The sequence below is a fragment of the Neovison vison genome, chromosome 1, assembly GCF_020171115.1.
Source record: "Neovison vison isolate M4711 chromosome 1, ASM_NN_V1, whole genome shotgun sequence".
Lineage (NCBI taxonomy): Eukaryota > Metazoa > Chordata > Mammalia > Carnivora > Mustelidae > Neogale > Neogale vison.
Genome location: NC_058091.1, coordinates 73604840 through 73623957, shown reverse-complemented (window position 1 = coordinate 73623957; position 19118 = coordinate 73604840). Strand labels below are relative to the sequence as shown.

The 19118-nt window shown below is 35.4% G+C and overlaps 1 protein-coding gene across 3 annotated transcripts in view; it reads right to left on the bottom strand.

The window, feature by feature from the left end:
• The window catches only part of ECHDC1 (ethylmalonyl-CoA decarboxylase 1), a 71369-nt gene that overhangs the window by 36700 nt on the left and 15551 nt on the right, over positions 1 to 19118 (bottom strand). For all 3 annotated transcript variants that reach the window (XM_044249300.1, XM_044249319.1, XM_044249311.1), the window contains exons 2-5: positions 12831 to 13052; positions 9462 to 9604; positions 1507 to 1559; positions 120 to 200 (exon numbers count right to left, since the gene is read on the bottom strand). In XM_044249300.1, the coding sequence (XP_044105235.1) occupies positions 120 to 200; positions 1507 to 1559; positions 9462 to 9604; positions 12831 to 13050 (497 nt within the window). In that variant the 5' untranslated portion in view covers positions 13051 to 13052. The remainder of the gene's footprint in view (positions 1 to 119; positions 201 to 1506; positions 1560 to 9461; positions 9605 to 12830; positions 13053 to 19118) is intronic.

The window sequence follows — 19118 nt, the reverse complement described above, 5'->3', positions numbered from 1 at the left end:
AAATATTCACTAACTGATCATCCTGTTTAAGAATATAATTAATATTTATATTTCAGCAAAAAATAAGTTTGAGCATGTTGATTATATTTGTGGAGGGAATAAAGCGATTTTCACCTTACCTGAAATCACATGCTGTAGTAACTTCTGCTCCTCCACCCAATGCCCGACCTTGAATCAGTGCAACACTTATTAAAGGGAGTCTTTGTTGAAGGAAGAAAGGAAAATATGGATGTTAATATTTTTCCTTTCTATATTAACTTACAAATATTACTCTAAAAAAACTTGAGATGCAGTAGAAACAAAATTATTGAACTGTGTTCACAATAACAAACATACCTCAAAGGATAGCGGAACCCTGTGTGTATCATGAGGAATAACAGTGTAATTCTTAAGATATAATAATTCATACTAAATGCTATGTAAGTTTATCAAACTACCTCCCTGAATCATTATTTTTAAACTATTAACTATATTTTTATATATGAATATACATAAAATATATAAAGTATATAAGTACCATATGAAATATATACCTTACATATATTTTTATGTATTACTAACTGCATTTTTTAACTATATATTGTAACTTTCTCCTAAATAAATGAATTTTTTAATGTAATATACAGCTCCTACAACTCCTCAGGCACTGACAATCAAGCATAATTCAATGTGATCTTATCTTACTCCATTTTCATTGATGTCAAGCTAGATGGTAAAATTAAGGCTACATCCAAAGGGAGGAAATGTGGCAGAGAAGACTAAGCTCCAAACTGTGTTATTATAAAGATTCCTACCAAATGCCTTTTTTATTACCTTTTGAAATGATTGATAAACTAAAACTATATAAAGGAATAGGTCTGTGGTAAAAATAAATCTCTTCACCTTTCCTGTATGCAAAGACCCACTTTGGAGGAGTGTGTGAGTATTACAAGGTAAATCCATATGCTTTGAAAGTATGGAATATTTTGTAGGTTCTAACTAAATGCAAAGCTGCACACCTAAAGTAATGGAAAATATATTAACACATTCTGCTTCCAAATAAAAGGGATCAAAAAACTTTAAGATTTATATAAGAAAAAAGTCAAGTTAGGGAACGGAAGATGAAGAGGAACTAAAGCAATGAAGAAAAGTATTTTAGAATAATGTTTTGATTCCATTATTCTTTCTAGTCTCTCACATATGAAGAGCACCAAAAATAGAGTGATGGTCAGCTACCCAATTAGTAAGTACGCTAAATAATATGGAATCTTAGTTTTTATAATTTTATAAGCTCTTTAGGAAAAGTGCTATGTCAAAGTTTTATCTTCCCTTCTCTTATCTTTAAATACCTATGCATACTTCACTAATATTTAATTAAATGACTATTCTAGATAGCACAAATAGATAGTTCATCATTAAAATAAATATAATTTGAAAAGCGGGTATTTTTTAACTGGTGTAAAACAGAACAATGAAGAGCTCTTTTTGTTTTTTTAAATTTCATATTTTAAAAAGAAGATACATTACCTCATCAATCTTGTTAAGGTGTTCTGCATGAACATACATAAGACCAGTCCATCCTTTAAAAAAGAATACGCATAAACACAAAGTATAAGTGTATTATATAAGAAATTTTTCACTTTTTTTCAGGATTTAGAAAGAAATGAAGCCAAAAATATACCCAACTTTTTTAAAAATGAGGTTTTCACTTAAAACTCTTTGATGCTGTCAGAAATGCAAATGATGCAGTATTAGATTTTGTTGCCCTCTTAGGACCCCTTGAGCTCAGCTCTACATGAGGTTATTAGCAAAGACTTTCACATGTGAGTCAGATCACATACTGCAGAAGAGTGTGAAGTTCTACTCAGGGTAAGTGGGAGAAAGAGACATAAGATGCACCCATTTATTATCCCAAATTGTGATTCCCTAAGAATATAAAAATATGAAAAACAAATTTCTTAAAAGTACAGTTGACCCTTGAACAACACAGGTTTCAATGGCATGGATTCACTTACATGTGGACTTTTTTTTTTTTAATTTTTTATTTTTTATAAACATATATATTTTTTTTCTTTTTTTTTTCCAATTTATTTATTTTCAGAAAAACAGTATTCATTCTTTTTTCACCACACCCAGTACTTCATGCAAGCTGTGCCCTCTATAATACCCACCACCTGGTACCCCAACCTCCCACCCACCCCCGCCACTTCAAACGCCTCAGATTGTTTTTCAGAGTCCATAGTCTCTCATGGTTCACCTCCCCTTCCAATTTACCCAAAAGCACATACCCTCCCCAATGTCCATAACCCTACCCCACTTCTCCCAACCCCCCTCCCCCCAGCAACCCACAGTTTGTTTCGTGAGATTAAGAGTCAAGCGGAGAAAGACAACTATCATATGATCTCCCTGATATGAGGAAGTGGTGATGCAACATGGGGGCTTAAGTGGGTAGGAGAAGAATCCATGAAACAAGATGGGATAGGGAGGGAGACAAACCATAAGTGACTCTATTTTTTATAAACATATATTTTTATCCCCAGGGGTACAGGTCTGTGAATTGCCAGGTTTACACACTTCACAGCACTCACCAAAGCACATACCCTCCCCAATGTCCATAACCCCACCCCCTTCTCCCAACCCCCCCGCTCCCAGCAACCCTCAGTTTGTTTTGTGAGATTAAGAGTCACATGTGGACTTTTTATAGTACAGGACAGTGAATGTGGTGAATGTGTGAATGTGTATTTTCTTCCTTATGATTTTCTTAATAACGTTTTTTCTGTAGCTTACTTTATTGTAAGAATATAGTATATAATATATATAACATACAAAATATGTGTTAATCAACTGTTTATATTACTAGTAAGGCTTCCACTCAACAGTAAACTATGAGAAGTTAAGTTATTGGGTAGTCAAAAGTTATATGCAGATTTTCAACTGCGAAGGGTCAGGGGCCCTAACCCCTGCATTGTCCAAGGGTCAACTGTAGTCTAAACTTACAGCCTATTCTTTTGTAACTCTCATTATGTCCTTCAACCTAGTGTAATCTAGTCTTCAGTCTTCCCTCAAAAGACTCCCCTCAAAGGTTTCAAATAATCTTCTATTTGTTAAGTGACTTTTCCTTATCCTTATTCTCCTGTCTCTATAACATGGGTATCTTGCTTTGAACAGTTTCTGTATTTTGAAAGCCTCTTATAGTTTCTAGCAATACTTCCCACTCTTGATTATCTTCCTATTTCTTGGATTATTCCTATCCAGTTTTCTTCTTTGCTTCTTCTTTTTTAGCTAAATAAGTAATTTAATACCTGTAAATTCATGTATTCCTCAAAATCCAATCCATGATTCTCTTTCTCTTCTTTACCTACAAATTCTTCCTTGGAAGTCTCATCCATCCCTACTGCTTCAACTCTTGTTTTATGCAGACTCCCAAAACCTCCTAGAAATTTCACATTCTGCCAAGACTTCAAATTCAGCATGGCAAAATCAAATGGGAGTGGAAAGAGCTGAGTTTGGATCCTAGAGCTACTGCTTAATAATAACATGAACTGGAGCAAGTCTTAACTGAACTGAGTTTCCTCATCAAAAAGGAAGGAATGACAAATAAAAAATACTTGTTCTATTTGACTTAAATGATGGTTGGAAAGATGAAAATGTACCTAGATACTCTGTAAAAAAAAAGATCTTCTGGTCAATAAGGCTCAGAATTTTAGTATTTTCTTTGATTCTTCCATTTTACAGTTCACTTCCAATTATTTACCAAGTCCTTTGAAGTATTTCCAAAATAAATCACTTCATTTTCTATTTGCACTGCTGCTACCCTAGCTCAGACTTATGTTACTCCTACTTAGATTACGACAACAGCCTTGTTTCCTAACTAGAAATGCATTTCCTAACTATACTGCATCAAAGTGTATTTATTACACAAGTTATTTTAAGAAATGCTTAACAAACTAAGAAAAGTGCCAAAGAGAAGAAATTCATTTCAGTTGGGTCAGGGTAGTTGGGAAGGCTTTATAGAGGGGAAGGAAGATGGCATTTGCTAGGTCTACAGAGTAAGCCTCTAGAAGTTGACAAAATGCCTTTTTTATCCTCAGAAGCTAATGCAATTTTTTGCATATATTTGCTTTTGAAGTTAAATGATCAGATGAATTTTAGATGGAAAACTATGTTATTCTAGAAAACAAATGTACTCAATGAAAGGTAAAAAAACAACATAAATATAAACTTCCTAACTGAAAGCCTTTATCACAAAGGTCATTCTATATTATAAATTGAAAAGAAAAGTAACACAAGCACAAAGAGCTAGAAGGTTTAAAACTAGACTGATTTATAATCTATTAAAATCTATAGAGTAGGGGCGCCTGGGTAGCTTAGTGAGTTAAAGCCTCTGCCTTCAGCTCAGGTCATGATCCCAGAGTCTTGGGATCGAGCCCCGCATTGGGATCTCTGCTCGGCAGGGATCCTGTTTTCTAACCCCTCTCTCTGCCCACTTCTCTGCCTACTTGTGATCTCTGTCTGTCAAATAAATAAATAAAATCTTAAAAAAAAAAAAAATCTATAGAGTAGAGGGGCACCTCAGTGGCTTAATTGGGCATCTGCCTTCAGCTTGGGTCATGATCCTGGGGTTCTGGGATCAAGCCCCGCATCAGGCTCCCTGCTCATCAAGGAGGAGTTTCTCCCTCTCCCTCTGCTTGTGCTCTCTCTCTCTCTGTCAAATAAATAAATAAAATCTTAAAAAATAATAATAAATCTATGCAATAGGGGTGCCTGGGTGGCTCGGTCAGTTGAACATCCAACTTGTGTGATTTTGGCTCAGGTCATGATCTCATGGGTGTTGAGATAGAGCCTCGCAGCAGGCTCCGAGCTCAGCAAAGTATCTTAAGTGGTTAAGATTCTCTCTCCCCTCTTATGCTGAGTGAAATAAGTCAAGCAGAGAAAGTCAATTATCATATGGCTTCGCTTACTTGTGGAGATAAGGAATAACATGGAGGACATTAGGAGAAGGAAAGGAAAAGTGAATTGGGGTAAATCAGAGGGAGAGACAAACCATGAGAGACTGTGGACTCTGAGAAACAAACTGAGGGTTTTGGAAGCGAAGGGGTTGGGGGTGACGGGTGAACCTGGTGGTGGATATTAAGGAGGGCACTTATCGCATAGAGCACTAGTGTGGTGCATAAACAATAAATCTTGGAACACTGGAAAAATTTTAAAAATAAAAATTAAAAAAGAAAAAGGATTCTCTCTATCCTCTCCCTCTGCCTCTCCCCCTGCTCATGCTCGCACTCTTTCTCTAAAATAAATAAATAAAATCTTTTAAAAAATCTGTACAATAAAGCCTGTTAAATTATCTCAATAAATTAACTTTAATAGGCCTATTTTCTATTATATTAGATTTAGAGTACTTAAAATTCTGGCAAAAGCATCTAGAATTGGTAGAAATGAAAGTGAAGCAGGTATTAGACTGTATACTCTTATAATTGTTATCCAAGGGTGCTTGGGTGGCTCAGTTGGTTAAGTGCCTGCCTTCAGCTCAGGTCATGATCCCAGGGTTCTGGGAGGAGTTCCACATCAGGCTCCCTGCTCAGCAGGGAACCTACTTCTCTCTCTGCTTGTGCTCACTCTCCCTGACAAATAAAATCCTCAAAAAAAAAAGAGAGAAAGGAAGAAAAAAAATCTCATTCAAAAGATAAGTTACGCTAAAAATGTTTAAAAGCAGTACAGAACAATTTGTTAACAATACAGACTCTAGAGCTAAAATGCCTAGGTTGAATCTGGGCTCTACTACTTACTAGCTAGATTGGCTTTCAGCATGACACCTAACCACTCTGTGCTTTAGTCTCCTCACCTATAATAATAGTATCTATCTCATTAGGGTAGTTAGTAATGATTAAATAAATCTGACATGTAAAGAACTTAGTGTCTGATATATAGTAATAGAACAAGAAGTGTTATCTAGCACTAATATTATCTATTATCTATCATAAATATTATCTAGCACTAATATTATTAATGGGTTAGGCCGCTGCCTTCGGCTCGGGTCATGATCTCGGGGTCCTGGGATCGAGTCCCGCATCGGGCTCTCTGCTCAGCAGGGAGCCTGCTTCCCTCTCTCTCTCTCTGCCTGCCTCTCCATCTACTTGTGATTTCTCTCTGTCAAATAAATAAATAAAATCTTAAAAAAAAAAATAATGCTATTATTAATATCAGTAATAGCACTGGCAATCAGATAGTGAATATGCTTTGGCTTTAAATGTTTCATAAAGTAGAGATTACACTGTACTAGCAGACATGACCTAGGAAGAAAAAAGATCAGATTTGTCCCCCAAAGCTACTGGGCCAAAAATGGTTAAATGCTCGGGCCCTTTCCTGGGCTGTAGGAAGAAAATAAGCCAATGAGAGATAAAACCCAGCTTATGATAGAATAAGTTGAAAAAAAGGAAGCAATGAAAAGCTAGATCTGCTCTGATGAAAGAAGGCTGGGAGCTGGTAAGTAACAAAAAAAGGTTTTAAGAACTGCTCAGACAGTGATATTTTCATCCAGCTAAATGATACCCTGAGGCCCAAACCTATTCCTTCAGCTCTTATGTGTATGACAAAGATGGGAAGCACAATGCTCAGCCCAAGTGTCAAAAGGAGCTATTAACCTCTTATTTACTCTGAGCCAGATTAGTCCTGACTGGAAAAATGCTCAGCCTATAAAAGTATCTTACTTATCTTAGAACCATAAATGAGCCTTTCTCTTTTTTCCCTAAGTGCCTGTTGTATGGATTTATTAATTTCCTCAAAATACATGGGAGGGTTTAGAGAAAATTAGAAAATTTGTCTATAAATTAATGAGGCTAAAATAAAACTGTACAACAGTAGTAGCAAAAGCAAAGAAGTCAGATGAGCACTTCATTTGAGGTCACTGTAGAAATTTAAGCAACAGAGAAATAAGGGCCAACAGTTGGCAGAAAAGTAACTGAAAGGTCAGGGAGCCAAGGAAAAATACTACGTTTAAGCTCTAGATTAAGAGTCTAAAGGTTTCTAAAACGCCAGACTTTTCCTTGAGGAATTATACCCATTCACTGCAGAATAGGTAGGTTTGTTTTCCCTTATCTTGAAGATTATAATTGGATTTTGATGATTTTTGCCTTCTGAAAAAAGACTTCTGATAGTCTACAAAACATTTGTAGCATCAAATCCAACTCTTATAATTGGGTTAATGCATTAGATTTTTTTTTCTATTTTATTCTTTTCTTTGTCCCATAACTTTCCAGGGCTAATGTGTGTATTATACTAATCCATATCCTTGCCTCAATTTTTTTCAACCAAGGATTAATTGCCTAATAGGGACAGTTGAAGCTCTTTTTTCTACTCATAAAACAAAAAATAACAAAATGAAACCAACTTCTTAAGATACCAGCTACATTTTTTAAAAAGTAGACTAATAAATATAATAAAATTTTGATGGTTACTAATGCTTTTATGAGTCCATCAGGGTTTCACTGTATTTACTTCTATTTATATTGGGTAATTTTCACTAATAAAGTATTTTTTAAACTTTGAAAAAATACACTGGCAAAAACATCAACATAATTATCTTTTTTTTTTTAATTTATTTGACAGATGGAGATCACAAGTAGGCAGAGAGGCAGGCAGAGACAGAGAAGCAGGCTCCCTGCTGAGCAGAGAGCCCAATGCAGAACTCGATCCCAGGACTCTGGGATCATGACCTGAGCCAAAGGCAGAGTCTTTAACCCACTGAGCCACCCAGGTGCCCAACATAATTATCTTTTTCAAAAAAAGCCATTTAATAATCACTTCAAATATCTTATTATAATCAGAAGGGACTGTAATCCAATTAACTAGAATCATCATCTATTCTAATTATCTCATCATCCTCAGAAAAGCAAATTCACCATATAAGCAAATGCTAGAGATACATCTGCAATAACAAAGAGTAAGTGTATTAGATAAAGAAAAGCTTCACTTAGAGAAAGGCTGTTCATAACTCAATGTTAAGAGTCTCAGAATACCTCAGCTGTGTGGGGCAAATGCATTGATACATACAGCTGCAACTCATACAGATGCATGAAGCTCAAAAGTCCTGAGGCCATTTTAAATCTCAGTTTTACACATATTCATGGTTCTTTCACAGGCATATAGAAATCAGTATGATTCTACTTCTAGCTTTTACATGTATACAAAATAAAAAATCCTGGCCATATGATCTAAAGAGACAGAAACAACCTTTTAACTAGAAGAAAGCAAAATAACCTTTCACTTTTTTAGGGTATTTTCCTACCTGATTTACATCAGACCCAAAATAATCTCATATAATAATCATATTATAATAGCAAGAATATTGTAATAATCTCATTGTATCTATCCAGTATCTTTTATGAACAAAGTAAGGTACCTAGGAATTCAATCATTCCAGAGATGAAAAGTTATAATCAAATAACTTGCAGGTCATATAGCTAATTCTGAGATGACCTTGGGCAAAAATCCATATAAGCAAATCTGCAGCTTAATGCTCTAATCATTTGAACACAGAGCAAATTTTAAGTCTAGTGGTGCTACAATGGATCATCTTCTGGATAATGTTTATTAATACTTACATCTTTGAACTAAAAATAAGAGCTAACTTTTTCAGACACTATCCTAGTATGCATTTTATATATATTATAGCATTGTGAATAGCTATAATCCTCACAATAGCTCTATGAAATACAGAATTCTCATTTCTAGATTAGGAAAATAAGACTTAGAAAGATTAAGTGATTTGCCCAATCACTTACCCAGAAGGCATTGAAACCAGAGTTCAAATCCAAGTCTATCAAAATTACCAAAAGAGAGCGCTTTCCTCACAATTTTATGTAAATACAGATTATATACTATATAGGTCAGTATGACTTATGGAGTACCATTTAAACCTTATTACATACATACATCCCACACCAATAATTAAATGGCTATGAATACTTCTATTTTTTTTCCTTTTTCTTCCTTTCCTTTTTTTTGCCTTGGGTATATGCGCGGAAGTTCCTAGGTTCCTTGGAGGATAATGGAAGACAACTAATAATGGAAGATAATTAGGATTCCTTTTCTTTCAGGATAGTTCAGAAACAAATGTTTTAACTGTTACCATTTGCTGAAGTCTACTATGTGCCAAAGCTTTGCTGGGTACTTTAAATATGTACCCATATAAAATTCCTCATCACGAGATGCTAAGGGTCTTCCACTTAAAAGAATTCAAACTCTTGCTGGTTTTAATGGGCTTTAGTGATTGCTAATCTTTTTGTCCCTCCTCCCCTCACCCCGCCCCCACTATTTCAAAGTATTTGCAACCTCATCTTTTGAGAAGAAAACCAAAACTTCTGATCCTCGGAAAGCTCTTAAAGAGTAGCTATCATATTAACCATATGTAAAATATAAATATCTCAGTCACAGATATCTGATAAACATATGGAATCTAGTGCACAATTTATATAAATACTTGCCTCTGGAGTCGCTAATGCTTTCACAGCATTCAAATCAGATCCTGAGGAGAAAGTATTTTCTGCCCCACGGACAATGAGACCTTTCCCCTCTGTCCAATTTTCCAATTCAATCACTCTTTCCAGAAGTTGTAGCATCATAACACCTGCCAGAGAGAGGAGGGGGAATCAAAGCACGTAAGATACTGGAAAAAGATAAATAATTTAGAAACTATCAGGAGTCAGATAGGACTCTTAGATCCTACATTTTACAAATATAAACTGAATGTCTCTCAAATGTCTATTGTGGTGGTACCATGGGGTATACCCCAAAGAGGTATCCTTGACAGTCCCTGCTTTCAAGTTTACAATATGTTAGTAACCTCTCTCTCTTTCTCACTGTCATAATTAAGAAATCACACAAATACATGGTTAGGCAGAAAATGAGAATACATCATACATGTCCTAGGAATAGGAAAATTGGAATGAAGAAAGGGTATGGTGGTAAGAAAAAATTATTTCTTAGGTAAGAGCCAAATATAGACCTGACTTCACAGTAGTAATTACATTATTTTAGTTAACAAGCTCAACAAGGATTATAAAATAAACAAGCTCATAATAAGAGTGATGCCTATATTCCTAGCTCAGATATAGTACTGCCCCAGAAGACTGAGATCTTAACAATCTATTGGGTATATGGTACATAAAACAAAGATAAGATTCCTACTCTACTCAAATAAGAACTATTATAAAAGGATGTTAGGTAAGGGACAGTACATATCATCTTGTTCCAGAGTTGACAAACTATGCTCTAACCCAAGGCATGCTATGAAAGTACATTACAGGCTGCTAATAAGATACTTACCAACTACCAATTCTATGATTTACAGATTAAATTTTTACCTTAGTATCATCCCAAAATTCTACTGGAGTTTCTTTATAATGGACAAATTTAAAATGGAAATAGCAGGGACTATAATTCTTATACATGGTGATCTTCCAAGTTCATAAAGTTCATAATGCTATCAATGATTAAGTTTACGCTTTCCTCTGCTTAAGAAAATGCTTTAGAAGCGAATATAAAGATCATGACAGAGGATTAAAACCTGCAAATAAATCTGTACCACAAGGTTCCAAAACTTACTATATAAGCCCCATTAAACTATGTACACTACTTTGGAATATAAATCCCATGATATCAAGAACTATTATTCTTTTTGCCATTTCCTGAAGTAGCCAATAATGAAGTGGTTCTACAATAATGTTAATGCTATCGATTCCCAGGTAACTAATGCAGCTATCCTTTCTAATGGCTAATTATGACCTAATTAAAATAGTAGCCCTACCCAAGGATGTCCTGGATGTTTTAGAAATATAGTTCTTGCTCTCCAAAGATTTATACAGTCTAGTATAAACTCTTTATAAGCTAGTATAAGCTCTTTCAAAAACAAAGAACAAACAAACAAAACAAAAAAAAAAACCACCGTGCATTTAGGCTAAGAATAAATCTATGTAAGTAAGTATGGTTCTTCAATCATCCCTAATAGTTAATCTTCTAAAAAGTAATGTTGGTTTTGAGTATGAGATATCTGTACCAGTACTTAATCGTGAACTCATCTTTTTAAACTTTGTAAACTAAGCGTAAAAGTTGGAAGGAACCTTAATAGAGTACCTGGTTGGGTAATTTTCAAACCAGGGCTGTGGGGTTGCCAGCTCACTCATTTTCTCCCAGCTAACTCAATCAAACACCATTACCCAAATCAAAGCATCGCTGTTCATATTTGCTTTAAATATTAGCCATGAAATTAGTATTTAGTTACATTTGAATGCTACTTACTAATATAAATTATTTATAGCTACTCAGTAAATTTAAACTATTATTCTAGTCTAATTTTTGAGAGCAGTCTTACCTTTCTAATTTTACTTACCCTATGCTAATATTAAAATTGGGTTTTATTCTCTATAGCAGCTTAGATGTAGTGTTATTCTTTAGCAAAAGAAATATTTTATATACTGGCTTAAAGAATATTAAAATTAATTTCTCCTGTTTCCTTTTTTTATTTTACTTTTTAAAAATATGGCTACTAGAAATTTATTTTACATATGTGGGTCACATTTATGTTCGCATTATATTTCTTTTTTTTAAGATTTTACTTATTTGACAGACAGAGATCACAAGTAGACAGAGAGGTGGGCAGAGAGAGAGGGGGCGAAGCAGACTCCCCACTGAACAGAGAGCCTGATGTGGGGCTCAATCCCAGGACCCTGGGATCATGACCTGAGCCGAAGGCAGAGGCTTTAACCCACTGAGCCACCCAGGTGCCCCTGTGTTTGCATTATACTTCTATTGCATAACACTAATAGAGAGAGAGAAAGAGATCTCTGAATTATGCTGAAAGGAAAGAAAAGTCATCTTTTATTTTAAAGACCCACCACTGATCATTTACAGTTTACAGTCTATTGACTTTTGCCTAAAGGTATGAAAATTTTTTATTGAGACATTTTTAAGCCCAGTATTTCAAATACTACAATATATAATTTACCCCCCATGATTACGAGTGCATAACTGAAAAACAGAAATTGTCAAAGTCATCCTAACTGGGTAGTCAGCAAGGTTACTCATTAGCGCTTGCATAATATTATCAACCACCCATGAGGTACATCACTGACAAATAGAAACTGCCAAAATCACCTTGAAAAAAGTAGGAGTGCTAGACAGTCAGCAGTGTTACTCATGAGCTCTGTTGTAACTTAGTAGTGTAATTCAAATTTGAACTTTGGTGTTAACTTACAAAGTACCACATGTCCTGGACTTTTGGGTCCCTTAAATATGAAATTCATGCATGCCCAAGAATGCTACCTAGCAAATAGAAGGTATTTACCAGTATCTAAGCGTCAGGAATGAGGAAACACATAGGCAAGGACAGTGTTTTCACTGATTATTGGAATTACATGGTTAAAATGACAGTCTTATTTCAAGTCACAGAAAAAACATTTTAACTAATTTCTTTTTTCATTTAAAGGTTTCTCTCTTCTGTTTTCAAAAATCTTTGAAAGCTCCTTCCCCTTGTCTCCCAGGGACATTAGCTAAACATAAACAAATGAAGTCATTATCTAGTCAGTAAAAGTCAATGGAAAAAATAATCAAGATTAATTTGAAAGTTTCCTTTCTATCAACATCCACATTAATGGATTTTTTAAAAAAGATTAAAATACAATTAGTAAAAAATGTTCTTGGTTCAAGTGACAGTTTTGGGTATTGAGTGTGAGTATGCATATTGTAACAGTATCACAACTTTGAAGAATTCTGTCACCAGAGTAAAGACAAAAATCATGTGATAGCAGCTTAGATTTAGTGTCATTCTTTAGCAAAAGAAAAATCTCTATATATACCTGAGAAGGCATTCATTTTACTTGGATTATTCAGAGTAAGAATGCCAATGCCACTGTCTTCCTTCTGAAGGTCAACGGATCCACCAGGAAACTGCTGAAGTTTTTTTTTTAATTCTTCCTCATGGAACCCATGAGATGTATTATAAAGTGATACTCCCATCTGATGCAGTAATTTTTTCTTTACAGTCAAAGATGATGTCTTCAAAAGATTTCCAGCCATTTCTGGAAAACAGAAAAATATGCAATAGTCAAAGTGAACAGTTTTCTAATATATTTAATTGAGACTACTTCCCCACACTTTTTTAATTTTTATTTTTCATTAACATATAATGTATTATTAGCCCCTGGGTATAGGTCTGTGAATTGCCAGGTTTACACACTTCACAGTACTCACCAGAGCACATACCTTCCCCAATATCCATAATCCAACCACCCTCTCTAACCCTCCTCCCCCTCAGAAACCCTCAATTTGTTTTCTGGGATTAAGATCTCTTATGGTTTTGCTCCCTCCCCATCCCATCTTGTTTAGTTTTTCCCTTCCCTACCCACCAATTTGCCTCTCAAATTCCTCATTATCAGGGAGATCATATGATAATTGTCGTTCTGTGATTGACTTACTTCACTCGGCATAATACCATCTATTTCCATCCACATCATCACAAATGGCAAGATTTCATTTCTTTTGATGGTTGCATAATATTCCATTGTATATATACAACACATCTTCTTTATCCATTCATCTGTTGATGGACATTTAGGTTCTTTCCATAGTTTGGCTATTGTGGACATTGCTGATATAAACATTGGGTGCACGTGCCCCTTCAGATCACTACATTTGTATTTTTAGGGTAAATACCCAGTAATACAATTGCTGGGTCATAGGATAGTTCTATTTTTAACTTTCTGAGGAACCTCCATGCTCTTTTCTAGAGTGGCTACACCAACTTGCATTCCCACCAACAGTGTAGAAGGGTTCCCCTTTCTCCACATCCTCACCAGCATCTGTCCTTTCCTGACTTGTTAATTTTAGCCATTCTGACTGGCATGAGGTGGTATCTCATTGTAGTTTTGATTTGTATTTCCCTGACGCTGAGTGATGTGGAGCACTTTTTCATGTGTCTGTTGGCCATTTGGATGTCTTCTTTGCAGAAATGTCTTTTCATTTCTTCTGCTTTCTTGATTGGATTATTTGTTCTTTGGGTGTTGAGTTTGGTAAGCTCTTTATAGATTTTGGATACTGGTCCTTTATCTGATAGGTCATTTGTGAGTATCTTTTCTCATTCTGTCAGTTGTCTTTTGGTTTTGTTGACTGTTTCCTTTGCTGTGCAGAATCTTTTTATCTTAATGAAGTCCCAATAGTTCATTTTTGCTCTTGATTCCCTTGACTTTGGTGATGTTTCCAGGAAGAAGTTGCTGCGGCTGAGATCAAAGAGGTTGCTGCCTGTGTTCTCCTCAAGGATTTTGATTGATTCCTGTCTCACACTACGGTCTTTCCATCTATTTTGAATCTATTTTTGTGTGTGGTGCAAGGAAATGGTCTAGTTTCATTCTTCTGCATGTGGCTGTCCAATTTTCCCATCACCATTTGTTGAAGAGACAGTCTATTTCCCATTGGACATTCTTTCCTGCTTTGTGAAAGAGTAGTTGACCGTAGAGCTGAGGGCCTATTTCTGGGCTCTCTATTCTGTTCCATTGATCTATGTGTCTCTTTTTGCTCCAGTAACATACTGTCTTGATGATGACAGCTTTGCAATAGATCTTGAAGTCCGGAATTGTGATACCACCAACTTTGCTTTCTTTTTCAACATTCCTCTAGCTATTTGAGGTCTTTTCTGGATCCATATAAATTTTAGGATTATTTGTTCCATTTCTTTGAAAAAAATGGATGGCATTTTGATAGGGATGGCATTAAATGTGTAGATTGCTTTAGGTAGCATAGGCATTTTCACAATATTTGTTCTTTCAATCCATGAGCATGGAATATTTTTCCATTTCTTTGTGTCTTTCTCAATTTCTTTCATGAGTACTTTATAGTTTTCTGAGTACAGATTCTTTGCCTCTTTAGTTAGGTTTATTCCTAGGTATCTTATGGTTTTGGGTGCAACTGTAAATGGGATTAACTCCTTAATTTCTCTTTCTTTTGTCTTCTTGTTGGTGTATAAAAATGCAACTGATTTCTGTGCATTGATTTTATATCCTGACACTTAACTGAATTCCTGTACAAGTTCTAGCAGATTTGGAGAGGAGTCCTTTGGGTTTTCCACATCTAGTATCATATCATCTGAGAAGAGTGATAGTTTGACTTCTTCTTTGCTGATTTGGATGCCTTTAATTTCTTTTTGTTGTCTCATTACAGAGACTAGGACTTCTAGTGCTATGCTGAATAGAAGTGGTGATAGTAGACATCCTTGCCGTGTTCTTGACCTTAGCAGAAAAGCTCTCAGTTTTCTCCATTGAGAATGATATTTGCAATGGGTTTTTCGTAGATGGCTTTGATGATATTGAGGTATGTACCCTCTATCCCTACACTTTGCAGAGTTTTGATCAAGAAAGATGCTGTACTTTGTCAAATGCTTTTTCACCATCTATTGAGAGTATCATACAGTTCTTGTTCTTTCTCTTATTAATGTATTGTATCACATTGATTGATTTGCAGGATGTTGAACCAACCCTGCAGCCCTGGAATAAATCCCACTTGTTCGTGATGAATAATCCTTTTAATGTACTGTTGGATCCTATTGGCTAGTATTTTGGTGAGAATTTTCGCAACTATGTTCATCAAGGATACTGGTCTGTAATTCTCTTTTTTGATGGGGTCTTTGTCCGGTTTTGGGATCAAGGTAATGCTGGCCTCATAAAATGAGTTTGGAAGTTTTCCTTCCATTTCTATTTTTTGGAACAGTTTCAGAAGAATAGGAATTAATTCTTCTTTAAATGCTTGGTAGAATTCCCCCTGGTAAGCCATTTGACACTGGGCTCTTGTTTGTTGGGAGATTTTTGATGACTGCTTCAATCTCCTTCCTGGTTATGGGTCTCTCCAGGGTTTCTATTCCATCCTGGTTCAGTTGTGGTAGTTTATATGTTTCTAGGAATGCATCCATTTCTTCCAGATTGTCAAATTTGCTGGTGTATAGTTCCTCATAATATGTTCCTATAGTTGTATTTCTTTGGAGTTGGTTGTAATCTCTCCTTTCATTCATGATTTTATTTATTTGGGTTCTTTCTCCTTCCTTTTTGATAAGTCTGGCCAGGGACTTATCAGTCTTATTAATTCTTTCAAAGAACCATCTCCTAGTTTCATTGATTTTTTCTATCGGGTTTTTTGGGGGTTTCCATTTCATGGATTTCTTCTCTGATCTTCATTATTTCTCTTCTTCTGCTGGGTTTAGGCTTTCCTTGCTGTTCTTTCTCCAGCTCCTTTAAGTGTAGGGTAAGGTTGTGTATCTGAGACCTTTCTTCTTTCTTCAGAAAGGCTTGCATCGCTAAATATTTTCCTCTCAGGACTGCCTTTGCTGTGTCCCACAGATTTTGAACCATTGTGTTTTCATTATCATTTGTTTCCATGAATTTTTTCAACTCTTCTTTCATTTCCTAGTTGACCCATTCATTCTTTAGCAGGATGCTCTTTAGCCCCCATGTATTTGGGTTATTTCCAACTTTGTTCTTGTGATTGAGTTCTAGCTTCAGAGAATTGTGGTCTGAAAATATGCAGGGAATAATCCCAATCTTTTGGTACTGGTTGAGACCTGATTTGTGACCCAGGATGTGATCTATTCTGAAGAATGTTCCATGTGCACTAGAGAAGAATGTGTATTCTGTTGCTTTGGGATGGAATGTTCTGAATATATCTGTGATGTCCATATGGTCCAGTGTGTCATTTAAGGCCTTTATTTCCTTGTTGATCCTTTGTGTGGATGATCTATCCATTTCAGGGAGGGGGCTGTAAAGTCCCCTATTATTGTATTATTGTTGATGTGTTTGTTTGATTTTGCTATTCACTGGTTAATATAGTTGGCTGCTCCCACGTTAGGGCATAGATATATAAAATTGTTAGATCTTCTTGTTGGACAGACCCTTTGGGTATGATATAGTGTCCTTCTTCATCTCTTATTATAGTCTTTGGCTTAAAATCTAAATGATCTGAAATAAGGATTGCCACCCCAGCTTTCTTTTGATGTCCATTAACATGGTAAATTGTTTTCCACCCTCTCACTTTAAATCTAGAGGTGTCTTTGGGTCTAAAATGAGTTTCTTGTAGACAGCATATTGATGGGTTTTGGTTTTTTACCCATTCTGATACCCTGTGTCTTTTGATTGGGGCATTTAGCCCATTTACATTCAGGGGAACTACTGAGAGATATGAATTTAGTGCCATTGTATTGCCTGTAAGGTGACTGTTACTGGATGTTGTCTCTGTTCCTTTCCGATCTACTACTTTTAGTCTCTCTCTTTGTTTAGAACACCTCTTTCAAAATTTCCTGTAGAGCTGGTTTGTGTTTACAAATTCTTTCAGTTTTTGTTTGTCCTGGAAGCTTTTTATCTCTCCTTCTATTTCCAATGATAGCCTAGCTGGATATAGTATTCTTGGCTGCATGTTTTTCTCACTTAGTGCTCTGAATACATCATGCCAGTTCCTTCTGGCCTGCCAGGTCTCTGTGGATAAGTCTGCTGCAAATCTAATATTTTTACCATCGTATATCACAGACTTCTTGTGCCGGGCTACTTTCAGGGTTTTCTCTTTGTCACTAAGACTTTTAAGTTTTACTATTAGACGATGGGGTGTGGACCTACTTTTATTGATTTTGAGGGGGGGTTCTCTGCACCTCCTGGACTTTGATGCTTGTTCCCTTTGCCGTATTAGAGAAATTCTTTACAATAATTAACTCCAATGTACCTTCTGCCCCCCTCTTTCTTACTTCTTCTTCTGGAATCCTAATTATTCTAATATTGTTTTGTCTTATGGTATCATTTATCTCTCAAATTCTCCCCTTGTGGTCCAGTAGTTGTTTGTCTCTCTTTTGCTCAGCTTCTTTATTCTCCGCCATTGGTCTTCTATATCACTAATTCTCTCTTCTGCTTCATTTATCCTAGTAGTAAGAGCCTCCATTTTTTATTGGACCTCATTAACAGCTTTTTTGATTTCACCTTGGTTAGATTTTAGTTCTTTTATTTCTCCAGAAAGGGCTTTTATTTCACCAGACATGGTTTCTCTATTATCTTCCATGCCTTTTTCAAGCCTAGCTAGCACCTTCAGAATCATCATTCTGAACTATAGATCTGACATATTACTAATGTCCATACTGATTAGGTCCCTAGCTTTTGGTACTGCCTCTTGTTCTTTTTTTTTTTTTAAGTTGAGTTTTTCCACCTTGTCATTTTATCCAGATAAGAATATGTGAACAAGAGAATAAAATACTAAAAGGGTGGCAAAGACCCCTGAAAAATGTGCATTAATCAAATCAGAAGAGACCCCAAATCATGGGGAGAGAAGAAAGGGGGTAAAAAGAAGTTCAAAAAAAAATTTTTTTTAATTAAAAAAAAACATATATTTAAGACTGGTGAAGAGAACAGAACTACCTACTTGATTTTGGGTATATTTTGGTCTCTTAGAAGAAACTACCTCCCAAAAAAAAATTTTTTTTTTTTTTACACACACAGAAACACACACACACACACACACACACACACACACACAGGTAAACACAATGAAGGAATGGAATAGGACTGTAAAGATGAAAATTTTTTAAAAATTCTAAAAAAGAGTTAATAAGATAAGTTGGTTGGGAAAAGAAAGAAAAAGAAAGTGGAGAGAATTTGCTCAGGCTGGAGACTAGAACAAAGCCCTGTGCTAGATTTTGGGTATATTTTGATCTATTAGAAGAAGTTGTATCCCAAAATTGTTTAGAAGAAAAAAACCCTATATGTATACAAAAAATAAAAGTTAGATATAATGAAGGATAAAATATGACTGGAATAATGAAGGTTCAAAAAGATTTTTTTAATAAGAAATGTATTGTTAAGATAAACTAATTAAAAAACATTAAAAGAGGAAAGAGTAAAAGTTTAAAAAATTAGAATAAGAAAAAAATAAAATAATTAACTAACTTTGCAACACTAAAGAATCATGGGGAGAAAGCCATGAATTCCGTGCTTTGCCTTCCCCTCCTCTGGAATTCCACTGTTCTCCTTGATCAGTAAGTTTGATCTTGGCTGAATGTTCTTGCTGATCTTCTGGGGGAGGGGCCTGTCGTAGTGCTTCTCAAGTGTCTTTGCCAGATGCAGAACTGC